Genomic DNA, 15,599 nt, shown 5'->3' on the forward strand with positions numbered 1-15,599 from the left:
TACTAGTAGTCTTGTTCTGCTATCGCCTGTGAATTGTTTAGCTATTATTACTCAACAGTACTCAATGTATTTCACGGAAACAGAATTTTTAAAAGTAGTAAGATGGTGAAGCAGACAAGATTCAGTGTGCTGTGTCCTTTTTTCGAATATCTCTTTTCTCTAGTCCTTACTGGGTTTACACAGGATACTGGCGTTCTGAACATATTCATAAATGTTACATGTAGAGCACACATGTAGATACAGAGGTTTATCTCCTCTATTATTTTTAGCTGATTGCTATCTAGATCATTGCGCGAACCTTTAAAGGACGGATGTGACTGCTCCCCAAAGGTTGCGCTTGCTACATTATAACACAATTGTTCCCTACAATGCAGGGTAACAATTTACAAATGAGACTAACCTTTGCAAGAACTTTTGTGTTTTGTATAACCTTCGCCATAAGGAAATACCTCTAGAGGAACTTGTAAGATTCGAGTAGTTTTTATTCTGTTCTAGTTTTTATTCGTCTTATTCATCTAGCACAAATAATAATTTGTCTGTTGTTCAAAAAGGCATGTGTTATACATATTGGTATAGATTTCCCATCTTTTGGAATGATCACCTTTAGAGATGTCAGTTTTAATTATAAATTACTCCTACAAATCTTTTTTTCTTTTTTTAAAAATTTTCTTTCTGTATATTGTTCTATTAATGTGCAGAGATTTGAGAAATACAATACACTTTATGTCCAGTTCATGCTTCCTGATCTTCCTGAATAGAATTTATTTCAGCAGCTATTTCATGAAGGGGTCATATTGTGAGATTAGGGGCTCAAGGACTAATTCAGTAAGATACTTGAAGGAACTATGTTGTCAAAATCTAGGTATTTGTCTTAAACACTGAGTCAATAAAATACACTAAGGGGATAATTTTATGTTACAGTGTGAAGGACTGTTTACAAAAAACTGTGAGAAGGAAGTTGAAATTAGTGAGGAGAGAGAAAAGATGTGTACTGAAAACAAGGAGAAATTATTTTACAGAGAAAGTGATTTAAAATAAGATAAAATCTATTCTTTCGTATTGCATCCGTTTTTTACAGTGGTCAGATATCAGGTCAGGAACAGGCGGGTCTGGGTTAGAGATCAGTGTTTTCCAATCTTTGACCTACCTATTAAATATATATTTTACAATTACTGAATATACCTTGCTAAATGCCCTGCAATTCCTTAATTTTCATAGGCAAGCTCAAACTGGCAGCTTACAAGTGGTAGAGTTGTGGAAGTCAATAGAGATGTTCTGCATGGTCAGCTGTAGAGGTTTATGCTGCTAGCGTATATATTTATGCAGTACCCATCTGAGGCTACGTTCTTGACCTTCATTTTTATTTTACCGTTTTATGATTCTTTTTTGGTGAATGTATATTCTTAGGGCCAGGGGTTGTCATATAATAAAATACACTAATAAAGCCTGTTATCTTTAGTATATGGCATTATTAACATATTTGGAAGACAATTAAGCATTTTTATCTGTCTGTAGTTTAGTAAATTTAAATCAAACTCTTTGGACATTGAGGTCATCAGTGAGCAAAAAGCCACCAACTGTCCAAAAAGAAATCTTTTTAATATCTTTATGCTGAAAAGACAAGGAAAATGAAGCAGTGAAAACATAAGCAGCAGTTTTCTGCATTTAGACAGTTTATCTGTGTTGTACACTTTATTGTTATCAATGATTTTGTACTTGTGTGTAGTTTAAGTGCTAGAAGTCAGATTGTTTTGTAACCATCATCTGTGTCTTTTATGTTAATTTTGTAAAAGCGAAGTGGAAGGGCTCTGGGATTTGAGGTGTCTGCGCTCGGGAGTCATTGTGTGGCTCTTGAGCTGGCTGCAGCACGCGCTGCTCAGACGTGACTTCCAGTCAAGTACACACAACCAGCAACAGCGTGTGGTGGTGCTGAGCACGTGTTTTTGTCAATTTAAGCCCCAAGAAGATTCTGGTATGCAGTTTTGGTATGACCAAGAAAAAGCTGGTTATTTCTGGCCTGTTTGGTACATGTTGGACAGAGAGCTAAGCCATGCAAAGGCCATGTGATTGTTTCAGCAGTACAGAGTCCAAACCAAAGCATCCTGCTGGGGAAAGGTATGTTAGTTCTGGGTTTGCACTTCACTTGCTGTGATCTTTTGGTTGACTCAGAGCATTGGCAGAACTTTTACCAGCCTAGAACATGTTATGTAGATGGACCCAGAGCCTTGCATAGGGTCTCGCTAAGCGTTGGATTCATGGCATCTTGGCATCTGGTTGCTTCGCTTGGAGCTTATACAACTGTGCAATTGCGGTCTCCCTTGACAGGCAGATCAACCAGCATTTGCGGAAAAATGCTCATTATGGAAATAAAAAGGAAAAAAAGTTAAAGCATCTCTCACAGCTTAAATATATTAATCATTTGCAGTATGTTTTACCCCTTCAAGTGATTCTGAATAAGAAAATAGAATACAGAGATGCTGAACAAAAATATTTCAGACTTTTGTCATGATGAAGTAGTCTCTTCATAGGTATGCTAAAAGGGTTGTTGCTGTCCTACAGGAAAACTCTTAATCATTCTGGTTGAAAATGATTTGTTTGTTTCGTATTTATTGTGTTCTCTTATCCAATTTAGAAGTTATTTCTAAGTAGCTAACTTGATGTCACACTGAGAGAATTAGGGCCTTAAAGAATAAACAGCAGGACCAGATGTGTTTTTTCTTAAAAGTAAGGTCCCATTTCATGTCAATGGTTTTGACAAAAAAAGAGAAAGAAAATTCCGTAATACTTGAGCAAATTTGTTTCTGAATCTGGTGTGTGTTTATTGGACTATTCTTTATTGGTAATATTCACCCATTAAGCTGTAGAATAGAAATAAAGAGTCCTGATATAACTTCATAAGAATATGAAGTTCTGATTTTCCAGATCGACTCTGGATCTTGGTAAATCTATCATCTTTAAGCCATTTAATTGGAAAGATGTCCTTGTTTGTGTCTGAGACAGGGAGAAAGAGGTAAGTCTGTAAGATAGAACTAGGCTGCGAGATGCTATAAGCAGCCTTCAGCTGTTTTTTTTCCCCTGCAGCTATTTTTTTTCCCCAAGATGATGGGTTGGTGGAGGAGGGACAAAGCCAAGCAGATCTTCTTTTCCCTTGTGTGGGTCTGCCAGCACAGCAGTAGCTTATGCTGGAGACCAGCCTCAGACTGGCCCCCTTGTGCTGTCGCCCCTCCAAGCAGCTCGGTTATAGCTGCCTACGCAGCTTCTGCAGCAAATGAGTTAGAGTTCAGATGTTGGAACAGATTAGGCTTAGTTCCACAGCGTGCTGTAGGTAGAACAATAAATCTTGGTTTTCTTTGGGCCTTCTAAACCCAAAATTGGCGTGTCAGCCTGTTGACTGCAAATGAAATGGGAATGGGTGTAAAAGTGATGTTATGAATTAAAAGTATTAGAGGTGTTTCAGCCATTGATATTTTTCAGGTTCCCACAAGGAGGAAAAGCGTTAGACTTTCTAAGCTTCATTTAATACCTGCTAAGATAAGGTCATGCAACTGTGTATTTTTGTCCTAGCCTTATCTGTTACTCTTTTTTCACAGTATACAGTTGTTTCTAAAGTGTTGCATAGTCCATGGTGTGTTTTGCATGAGAAAGTGTTTTCCGGTGAAGTTCAAAAAGGAAAATGCACTACTACTGCCTTCTACCTGCTTATTTTTAAGAGTGAAGGCTATCCTTAGGGAAAATTGGATTTTGCAGGTTAAGTTATTTTCTTAAAGGGATTTCTTTGCTGGATATTATATTCACCTTTGGATTTGTTTATTTTAACATTGGTTGGTGTAACGTTTTCCTAAAATGTTGAAGCAATCATTTCCCAGACTGTGTGCAGTAGGAGCACCTAAAATCTTTTGGCAGTAGATTTGTATGCTTGGTGGTGGGAAAGTATGATATATTTTTAAATATGTGATGTTACTGCAGATACAAAAACGGTTACTATATCTTTAATGGAAAGCAAAAGGTTATCTTTCTGTGGCCTTTGTGTGCATGTGCTGATGGGGATGTAGGCAGCCAGACAAGCAGTGTGTGCAAAGAGACTAGGGAACTGGCTGAGGATCGATAGAAATGGTGTGAAGTGAATTAATGTGCGGCAAGCAGGCTGTCTGTCAGAAGGGTTGCAGGGAACGGGGGCAGTGCTGGTCAGGCGCTGCAGAAATCTGCTCTCAATGAATTCGGTCCAGAAATTAAGTGTAGACACTTCTGTTGCTCCCCATTATCATTAAATTCCAGTTCATTCAGGTACATGTTTGTATCAAATTATTGTCCATTTTTAAGTGAAAATCTTGAATGCTGTAGCAGCATAACATTAAAGAAATTCAAATATCATTAAACTGCGGTACGTCTTTAACCTGCTTCATATAGTAACCCATGTCATCACTGCAAAACAGTAACTGTGATCAGTCTATAATAGTGAATTTGCTGTCTTTTTTTATTAATATATTTCCGGTAGATGTATGCATCTCTTAGCTTTGTTTAAAGCCTGATTAACTGAGTAAAACTTAATTAAACTTCCATCGATTTAAGCAGGACTTCTCATTGAGTAAGGGTAGTGTGATTGGACCCCAAAGACTTTGTGCTGTTTGTACACGTGGTTGATCTTACTCTAGCAAGGTTTGAGTTAAAAGAGCACAAAGAAGCAATTTTGCACTGCAATGTTTTAATGTATTAAATGAATAATTAGTTGAGGATGCTACAGTAAATAGTAAAGGATAATAGTGTTGTAGGTTTCTAATATGTGTATATCTTGCTTAGTTTTCCAATAGATTTAATATGTCAACTGGCTTATTTTTAATACATTCAAGTTTTTATGTCCTTTTCATTTCTAAAATCTGTTTCTTAGATGTTCTTGGTCAGTTATGTAGAAAGCTCTCGCATCCAGGAATATACATTCCATCATCTTGGATTTTTATTGAGAGGAAACAATGTTTTATTGCCTGACTTATTTGCATGCTTGTTATTTTTTCTTCCCTTTGGCTTTATCCATTCAGTGGCTTTCTGAGAACGTTTAATCGTTCTGATTAAATTAGATTTGTACTTATAGTCTTAATTGTGTGCAATTGTAATAGACTTTGCTCAATTTTTTATATACTAGACTTAAAAACAACTCATGCAAGGCCCTTATTTCCTCCCATTGTATCATAACTAGTCTTGATAAACTCTTTCGAAGGGTGTAGTACATCCCGTATGGAAGATCAGCCTCGTTTCAGCTTCTCGGGGATATAAAACAGTGAAAGAATTGATGTTATAACTAAATTAATTGAAGACTGTGAGTTTCTGCATAGCCTGAACTTACCTTTTGGGGACTGCTGGACCCTTGGATTCTGCTGACTTAGTTATAACCAAAGAAAATGTAACATCTGAGATGAAAGCTGTCACTGATAAGAGGCTTCATAATGCAGCTTTAAAAAGGCATGCAAACTTTTTGCTGTTCTCGGAGCATAGAAAGAAATGAAATAATTTTAGACTATGGAAGTGATACTTGGGGAATAGTTATACAAGTCTACTATGTCTGGGGAGATTAGCAGCTTCTTGTACTAGCTGGAATATTAGGTAAATGGAGGGTTTTTTCTGTGACAGAGAGGAAAATTCTGATGCTAAAATGTCTTAAAAGTATCCGTATTCTTCTCTTGGAATTTTCTTGTCACTATGTTTATATATATTGGCATAATGAGAAGGAAGTTCATAAAGATATTTTAAAAATACTACCCTCTTTATAGAGGCTACGCCAGAACCTCTACGTAGAAATTGCTGTGTCAGAAAATCACTGTGTTATCACAGGATAAAAGTAATTACTTTGTGGTGAATATTTGCTACTTACCAATAGTACTAAAAAAGTAAAATCTGAGAGTGTTCGTGAGGCTGTTACTGTTCTGGAGCTGGTTTAAAGAAGGCTCGGAACTGAACGGCTTTCAGACTTGGATTCCCAGACTCCCACCCACAGAGAAATTTTCCCTTCGTGATTTATTAATCAAATCTATATGTTTGGAGAGGACTAGTAACTTATTACATGAAAAATACTGAGAGAATGAAGTAATGCATTTTAGCGCTTTCATAAATACGACTTCAAAGTGGAGGAGGAGGAGGAGAAGCAAGTGGAGCAGGCAGTTCTCCATCCTCCTGTAGCAGGCAGTTGCTGGTGCTTTGGAGTCTTCAGACCACAGTCTAGAGCTGTGTGACTGTCAGAAGGCAAAGCCTTTTACCAAGACTTAATTTCGTGTTGAAATTTGGTCGGTGCTGACAAAGGGCTGTGGTCCTTTTTTAATGGGGACTTAACGCCTCTGTAGATTGCAAGCCTAATACCACAATCAGTAAAGCAGCAATCCCTTCATATAATAAGATTTTTGATAGTACAGGCCGACTTAGAGGATATATCAGGAGGAAGGAAATCTTATCAGGGCTTCTCTGCAAACTGCTCTCTTAGCTTTCCTAAATCTCTTTGGTAAGACTGTGTGTGAGGCTGGACTTTTCCGCCCTTAGCAAAACACTTATTTTGATAATGCCTTGATTGGATCGTGGTAAGGCCTGGCTGGGGAATAATTACAGGTTACAGTTAGGCGGAGTGTAAACCAGAGAGCTGTTTGCGTGGTATTGTGTGGCAAGCTTTGGTGTTTGTGGCGTGGTTTCTGATGGCAATTAGCTGGTGCGTCACAACCCAAGGGGAATGGAATGGCTCCGCTGACTCAGTGCGTGCTGGAGGTAACGCGGAAACCCAACCCTTTCTCTTTCTGGGGAGAGAGATGAAATACTAAGAGTAGATGTGATAAAAATTCAGCCGCTACCTATTATGCAGCTTTGTATTTTGTGCCTAAATGAGATGTTAGTGTAGGATGTAGTGGGTACGATCTGGTATTTTCATGGAGCTAGAAGGTGATCTTAAAGGAAGAAAATATGTAAGAGAGATATGTATGGTGTGCAAAAGATTTTTTTTCAATGATAGCTGTTTGAAAGGTCTGCATATAATTTTAAAGGAAATCAGAAAATAGTTACCCTTTGCTTTATCTACATTTCGTAGAGAACTGTACTGCATGGTCCAGAACGTCAGAAGATAGTTTGTTTGTGGGGTTTTTTTTCTTTCCTAATCTAAGGACATTATATACCAAAGTCACTGATTTCTGTGGCTGTTCAGACTTCTTTTTGTTTTTATTGTCCAGCTGGAGTAACAACAGAAGCCATTCAGACTGGTAGTGCAAGCCCAGATTCGTTGGGAGCAGAAGCGAAAGTTCAGGAAGAAGAGCATGATCTGGCTGATGATGACATCACAGCAGGTAAGCGTAAAGATAATCGATATGTTATTTTTGGCGTTAGGTGTAATGCAGAGGAGACAGAACACTTCATGTTAAATTTCCATATTTTTCATGAGAAAATGAAACTCTAAGGCTGCTTAGGAAGAAGTGCGTACAGTTAGAAGTAAAAAGCAGAAAAAAGGTTAAAGAAAAGAAAATGCAGAGCTCTAGATTAAAACTAAATACTTGCTTTGCTGTAATTACTGCAATGTTATTGTGCTACTTCTGAAACATTATTTATATTTCCTTGTATGTGCTTTCAGCTCTTGAATCTGCCTACAACTGGCATGTTTAGCTTGCAGTTCTTGAATAAAAGCTAATTGTTTCTAGTTATTCCTTAAATTAATTACCTTAGTGAAAAAACTGATATAAATGTTATTGTCACAGTCTGCCCTGATTGATCTGAGATTTTTTTTTTCAACAAGTAAGTGCCGTTAGTTTGTTATGCACAGAACTCAAGTACGTTTCCATTCTATAATACCAATCCAGCTTTTTACCATTGTTCGAGTTTATTGTAGATGGGCAGATAAAGTCAAAATTTCTGATCTGTCACTTCAGAATAAGCCTTGATAGACCATACTAAAATATGCATTTAATTAGAAGTACATATCTTTGAATTCTTTTTTTTTCCCCCCCATGCTTGTTTGTCATAAGGGAAATATCTATATCCTCAGTATCGATACCCTCTTAATTTGAACAACTCTGTGTTTTAGTGTAGCATGCTGTAGATCATAGAGTGCAAGAGTTACCTTTTAGATTCAAAGACTTCACTGAGCATTGTATAGATTTTTTTTTTTTTGAGAGTCTAAAGCAAAACTATTTATTTCTATTGACCAGAAGTCTGTTAGCATGACAGGCCTAGCTTTGGGTCAAGTCTCTGGTTGAAGGTGACTGAGACAGGATTCCTGGTTGGTGAGAGAACAGACTGTCTGGAATAGTGAGTACTAACATAAGCAAGGGGATAAAAGGCGAACTTGAAATAGCCAAGAGCCAATATGATTCTGGAAGTGCCTTTAATGACTAGAGGAAGATGCAGAATCTGTCAAGAAACAATAATAAATAGAAGATTGACCCTCGAAAAAAAAAAAATTAGTGAATGGGCTCTAGGTAGCCTGAAATACAATTTTTTTTTCCTAGCCTTTCCTTTACATCAGTGTTTCGTACAGAAACGTACACCTTCTCCTTGACTCCACGTCTACTGGAGACTTTGATTCCTTTCCTGGAGTTTTTGGTGAGAGCCAGCGGTATTATGAACAAGTATTATGAACAATTATATCTAGGACAGCATTTTCCCCCTTCAACATCTTATGTTCTTTTCAAGAGGAAGAGATTAAAGATGAGATTCTTTAATGGAGTGAGTTCCAGGTTATTTGCATCTTTTGCTATGTGTAGACTCTTGAGGTTTTCAGAAGGATATTCAATATATTGCTAGAATCTAACAGCAGTAACAATTTTATTTACAGGAAAAGTACCTCTGTTATTAAAAGCAATTGATTTTTTTTTTAAAAAAGTGTGTCCTGAGTAAAGCTGAATATTTAGTTTACAACTGGATAAAACTAATTTAATTAAATACAAATACATTTGTTCAAAAAGAATAGTCCTATCTGTAAAGAACAGCCAGACAACTAGAATGCCATTTGCCCCCCAAAAGGTTTTAATTGAGATAATTTAAACTTCACCTTGTCATCTTAAAAAATGATGCAGCTTCTTTCTATAGCAGTCCTTTTAAACCTAATATTTATTGATTCATTGCACAAAGTAATGCTGGTGTGCAGTGGACAACAGGAATTTTTTCGGTTAAACTTGAGATTCACCAAACGCTTTCATTTATCCAAATAATTTTTTAAAAGGATCACTTTCCCTTCAGTCCTTTTAGCGATTAAGGTGTTTTAGCTTAGCTGGCTGAAAAACACTGAAGCCTAATATTCTACAGTGCCTATTAAGCATTTAAAAACATATAAGCAGGAGTTATTTAGAAAATTGGTTCTGTCTTCAAAACCAGAAAAATATTTTGCTTGTACAACTTCAGCTCATATGTGGACAATAGCGTTCTTTCACTTGTGTGGTCATAAATCTACTGACCTCAGTGGGCAGAATTGTGCAGTTCCTCATGAAAGTAAATTGAATTTTTTCAGAAAGCATTTTATTTGAAATATAATTTTAGGCTCTTAGATATCATCTAATTTTTCTTTTAGCAATACAAATATATTTTTTCCAGGAAATGCTCTGATATGGCATAGTGAATTGCTGCAACAGAAGCGTTGAGAATTTGAGTTGAAATGTACTTTATTCTGAAGGATCTGTAGTTCCAAAAGCCTAAAAGGTAGGGAATCTGACCCGTTTGAAGTACAGAAACAGAACGTATTATTTGTCAAAGAGAATTTAAAAAAGTCTAAATTGGCAAAAAATCCTACTTTCAAGAAGGATAAAATAAATGCATATTGTAGTAAGAAAACTCAGAACTTGGTGTGCTGAGTGGTGGGGGTAGACAGGTGACCAAGGTGGGTCTTGAGGTGTGTAGATATCAGCATATATAGAGTACGGTGAATTTGTGTAGGGCTGGCTTTGTGTGATATTGGTATTTGCTGAATTTGCTGAACTTAACCGAGCAATATGATTCCCTGGGTTAGGGGATACTAGTAAAGTTAGTAAGACTGGCAGATGCCTGTCCAAATAAGTCTATCCAGATAATTCTGTCTTGAGCCTGGAAGTCTTTCGTGTTACACCTGCAGTCCCGTGCTTCTCTCTTGGCTTCTCTAGGAGCATTGAGCGTTGTTGTGCTTCTCTCGGAGCAAAGGGAAGCTTTGAGTTTCTTTTTGTGTGAACGTTGTATACGAGATAGTCCATTTTCTCCAGCGTGATGTCATGACATTTTAGTGCGTGGGACTGGAGAGAGTCAACCTTCTCCTTGTCCCATTCTGATCTCTTGCATAGAGGGAGAAATAGCTGTAAATTTTCAGTAGCCACTGTAAATCCTTCTAGCAAGTTCAGGCAATAATGGTATGCTTTAGAAATGCTTTTTTTTGTTTGCATGGCAAAAAAAAGTCTCAGTCTAGGAACGCTACTGATAAATGTTTATCAACTTGAAATTTTCAAGTTTGAATAGTTAAGTCTTTTCCTTCAGTATTCACAGATGTATTTTTGAGCATAATGAGCAGTATTTTTTTTTTGAAGCAGTAGTTACCCTTTAACTGGCAAAATTAGAAGTGAGAAATAACCCTAGATTATTCCATATTCTAAACTTAAAAATAGCCTTTTAATCAGGAGAAATATGTCTGTATTATCATAATGATTCTGGAATATACAGGCAGGGACTGTGCTTGGGTTTCGTCGTGTAATTCACCGCACCGTAGCAGCTGTGGAGGCACAGCGGTGCGTGGGAATGCATTTGCAGTAATTTTGAGTGAATCTTATTTTTCCTATGCAGCCTGGACTTTCTGACGTTGGTATCATCTAACTATTTTAATTCATTTTTAGTATAATTCCTACGTCATATCTGATTTTTCTATGGAGCATTACAATTTCTAGCCCGAAAGCTTCCAGTGTAATGGAAGAAAACATTTCAACGAACTGCTTCCTGAAAGCTTCACAGAGTTATTTTAAGTCCCTTTTTTAAATACATTGAGTTTCTGAGCCACCCTTTGGTTTCTCTCCATTCTTTCTTACTGTTGGAGCTGGCCGTCTTTGAACTGGAGGCAGCAGGTGCAGTAGCGCATTACTTCCCTCCCGTTACCGGCCAGACTTCCCCTGAAAATTTGGTGTGGAGTGGAAGTGCACAACAAATGAAACCATCTGCCATCCCCAACAAACAAGCCAGTGACCCACTGCTTAGCACAATGAGGGTACCAAAAGAGTCAATCTCTGGACAAAATTCCTGCTGGGTTTCATTTAAGTAGGTTAGACCAAACCTGAGAACCTTCTACAGACCCTGTCACATACATTTTTGTATCTCCAATGTCTGTTGTAGAGAGATCAAAGAAGCTTTTAATTTGTATTTAATCACTCATTGGGAAACCAACTACCATATCATGCACTGGCTATTGTGGAAAACACCAGAAAAGCGAGGTTTTGTCATTTAAAGAAAATGCCATCTCTTTCAGATGCTAACTAAGAAAGCAGTGAAAATACACACTCTCTCTTCTCTGTCTCTCAATCTGTTCTGTTACAATTAAGAATGGAGTGTTAATTCAGGGATTCAGGTTGTTAAATGAGTAAATTTAATTTTTAATGGAGTTTTCGTGTGCGCTAACTAGAATTCCGAAGCATTTTGGCAAGTGTATCTAATAGATAAGTGTATATCAAATTGATCTAGAATTACGTTCAATCTAGGTTCTTGCAATTTGTCATTAGGTGTCTGCAAGGAAGCAGGAAATTATGGGTAAGAGAATTCGGTAGCTTGTTTTGTTTTGTTTTTAAAGGAAGTGTACTTCCAGTAAAAACTGGGGATCAGTTGGTTTTTCAGCAAAGCTGCGTGTATTTGAAAAGATGTGGGCATCTGCCATTCAAGCAGATGTCACCCAATAAACTCCATAAAGAGATCTACCCTCTGTAAGAGGGTTATGGGCGTGACATCTGTCTGAATGGCATATGTCAATGTTGGGATAGTGCTACATGTATTCATTAAGGAAGTACTAATACAAGAAAACTAGTTCGTTTGGGGGATGCTTTTCTCATTAACGTAGAAGTGTACCGCACAGCAGTTGCAGAGAGCGTTCTGAGTTTTAGACGGTTCTGGCTGCTGTAGCGCGCTTGCCCTGCGTGCTCTGCCGTTGGCCTGTTCCCCGCAGCTGCGTAAGGGTTTGAGCAAGAATTGTTAAAGAGCCCGATCCAAACCAGTCCACCGGTTTGTGTTAAGCTATAATATTTATATTGACTTAGAAATAGCTGACACTTTTAAAAATGACTGTAGATTTAAAAAAAAAAAAAATTGCCTTGACTTAAGCTAACAAACTAAAATAAAAATGACAAAATGGGATTTGTTTAACATACGGCAACATACATAGATTTTATAAGCTGCAAAACTTGGACGAAGATATTTAGGAAAACAGTAATCCTCCGTGGAAGGCAACATCAGCTCTTCTTCAGCTTATGAGCTATGGATCTGAAAAACGAAATAGCACCCTTGGACGTGTGTGTCAGCTTCGCTTTGTTCAACAGCTGTTGTGTTTGCTATTCAGAAAGTTTGTTCCTAAGGAGCTGGTTCTAAAAGTATGTGCAAAACTTTATCACCATTACCCTTGTTCTTCAGGCTTTGTGTAATTGGAGATAATAACAGTTTAGAACTGCTTAAGGTCTTTGTTTGCCGCCTTTGTCCAGTGCTGAGGTGCTGGATGCAGCGCTTAGCATCTTCCTGGCTTAATGAAAATGCAGTGATTTGCTGAGAATAAAAGCCTTGAAAGAGCTATAGTGTTTAAAGCACGGGCATTTTAATGTATTAGTTAAAAATTAACTGTTTATCGTTCTTTCTCTATATATGTTTTATACCATTACATTTTTAATATAGATGCCATGACTTATCACTAAAGCAAGTAACTCTTTAAATTTAAAAAAATATTTGCCTTATTTATCATGTATTTCAGGGAAAGTGTTTTACATGAAAGCCAGGTGTGCAGTTCTGAAGAAAGAATGAGTTAAAAACAGATTTCTTTAGTGTGGCTTGAAAAGCAGTCTTGAACATGCATTCATCTATAAATGTTTACTTGTGTATTTAAAAATAACTTTTTTCATTTTTAATTTCATATACTTTTTGGTGTCTATGTTTACTTGATGATACTTAGCTTAATATCTGTGCTTCACAGAATGGAACTAACGTAACTAACAGAACGTAGCTAACGTAACTGTCGATACTTGCACCTTCTTATTTTGCGTGTGCACGCGGGATGTCAGCATCGCTGTGTGTGTTACACGTCAGTACTTTGTGAAAATCGATACGCGATTCTTGGACTGAAGTTCTTTTGTCTGTTTTTGGTGACAGATGTCGCCTTCCAACTTTGTGCAGTCTTCCTTTGTTCCACAGTCACTCTGCAAATTTTATTAACTTGGGAAAAGATAATTCTCTTTTTCTTAGAAAAACATTTGTGCCTTAATTGTTTTGGTGTTTTTCTCACTATCCATCTTTTCTCAGTGACATTAGGCAGAAACATTTCAGTGTGGTGCTTTAACTCATTTAAAGACTTTTCTATTGATCATAAGAATCTTTCTAAATTATTACTGAGAATAATTCCTGCACATGTGGAAGTGTGGTTTTAAAGAGAAAAGTTTAAAAAAACAAGTGTTAAAATGCAATTTTAAATATTATTGAGAATCCTCATTTCCTTGTTTTCTTTCTGTTCTGCTTAAGTTTCATTTTTTGGTTATCCCTGCAACCAAAGCTTTCAAATTTTCTTATACTTTTTGGTTTCACTTTTTTAAATTCTAATACTAGTATAATTAAATTTAAAGTATATGGTAGGAAAATGCTTAAATCTTTGCAGAGTTTTCTTTTAATGTTAAGGCAAGGGACTGGATAAAAAATTTATGTTAAGTCACTTCGCCCCTAATTATTGCCTTTAAATTAGTTCTGGCAGATTTTGGGACCTGCCTTATCTTGGAAGGTGGTGAGATATCAAACATTTTTCCCATCGGTTTAAGCTTTGGAATATCTTATGCTACATTTTGTTAACATTAGGCCAGTCTTTTTTCTGTCAGACTACAAAATCATTTTTGATATACATCTTGGTTCAGTGCCTGTTAAATTCAGTGAATTTTGGATGGGCCTTCTGGAAATCAAGGCTTGGTTTGGTTTAAGTGCTAGTCTTAATGGCTTTTCGCAGTAGGTAAGTAGGCATGCCGGTACAACTTCCCGTGTTTCTTTAGAAAGATCATGTGCAGTGTAGGAGAGTGTTAAACACAGCAGTAGAGTTATAAAATCTGTTCATTTATGGTGCATGAAGCTGACGATCAAGCTTCAACATTTCATCAGTAGTAAAATGTGCTGAGTAGTTCTTGAAAGGGACAGACCTTGGCCTATTAAAAAACTAAAAAATTTTGTGGCAAGAGCAGAAAGATCTACTCTGTATAGTCATAAACTAACCTTAATTCTACAGTATTTTAATTCCCCCCCCCCCCCCGAGTTAATTTGTGAGACTAAAATCAGTAATGTTTTCTGCGGGAGATTTGCGTGTTCAGCGTAGTACTAGACTGTAATAATGTTTTGCTTTATGTGTTAAAAATACTGCTGTGCATTTGCTGGTGTGGACAAGGTCATGGAGCGTGGAGTCTAACCTGGGTTAGAGGGAAACGAAAGGCTGATGTTCCTTAGCCCTTGTAGTGTTAAATCTGCAGACTCGGCATAGCTACCTTATAGAAGAGCGTCCTTCATAAAAGCTTTACCTTAGGGTAGAAGTTGAGTTTGAGAACCACCGTTCCTGACCTGAATATCCACCCCACTGTCTTAATCGGTCCTTTATGTAACTGACCCCGACCGCTGAGCTTCTTGCAGGTGAAGATAAATTCTGGCACGTTGCTCGCCTTTCCTGGTGGAAGGGGTTAGGTGTGTGCCGGCAGCGCCGTTCCCTGCTGGGAGCACGTGGTGTCGTTTCTGAGCGCTGTTGGGTGTCTACATTGCCCTGCTGAAATCCAAACGTGGGTGGAAAAGGCTGTCATTATAAACTGAAATTGCTAGCTTCTCTTAGTGTCCGATTTAGCTGCTCCTACAGATACGCACAAGGTCAAAGGTTTATTTCAGTAAAGCTTAAACTCATTTTGTGTAATCAATATGCAGCTAGCGCCTTATTTTAGAACAGTTTTAGAAATTGGATGCAAAACAGTGTTCCAAACACAGCCCATGAAGTAGTGACTTGCAGTCTATGTACATCCAAAAGAGAGCTTATCTTCTGCTTTATTTTTTCCTCCCCACTTTGTGAAAGCCGCGTGCCCATAGTAGCACACCGTTAGGGGAGAGATCTGTGCAAAATTGTTTCTCGGTTTACTTTTTAGAAGTGGTGACACGGGGGGAAAGACTGTGGTAGGCTGTTACCTGTTTACTAGGCAACTGGCCTTCGAAATGGGCATAGTGGATTGGGTTTTCCTGCCACGTATGTAAGCCTCAACCTTTCTTTTTTTCTTCCTCCTTTGTATAGCTGCTTATGCTTGCTGTCTCCAGTGCTCGTAAAGGGATGCTCTGGGTGTCAGCAAGGCAGCAGCGCTGCGTTGTGGTTTCGGCAGTGCGTTACCCGGTCCGTCCCTCAAAGAGGCTACGCTATCTTTTCCAAGACGGCATTGGCTGAGTCT

General features: G+C 37.7%; 1 protein-coding gene across 3 annotated transcripts in view; it reads left to right on the forward strand.

The window, feature by feature from the left end:
• Positions 1-15,599, forward strand: part of LOC104138517 (WD repeat-containing protein 7) — a 177,384-nt gene that overhangs the window by 53,078 nt on the left and 108,707 nt on the right. For all 3 annotated transcript variants that reach the window (XM_068925161.1, XM_068925162.1, XM_068925163.1), the window contains one exon: positions 7,197-7,310. In XM_068925161.1, the coding sequence (XP_068781262.1) occupies positions 7,197-7,310 (114 nt within the window). The remainder of the gene's footprint in view (positions 1-7,196; positions 7,311-15,599) is intronic.

This window comes from Struthio camelus, chromosome W (assembly GCF_040807025.1).
Source record: "Struthio camelus isolate bStrCam1 chromosome W, bStrCam1.hap1, whole genome shotgun sequence".
Lineage (NCBI taxonomy): Eukaryota > Metazoa > Chordata > Aves > Struthioniformes > Struthionidae > Struthio > Struthio camelus.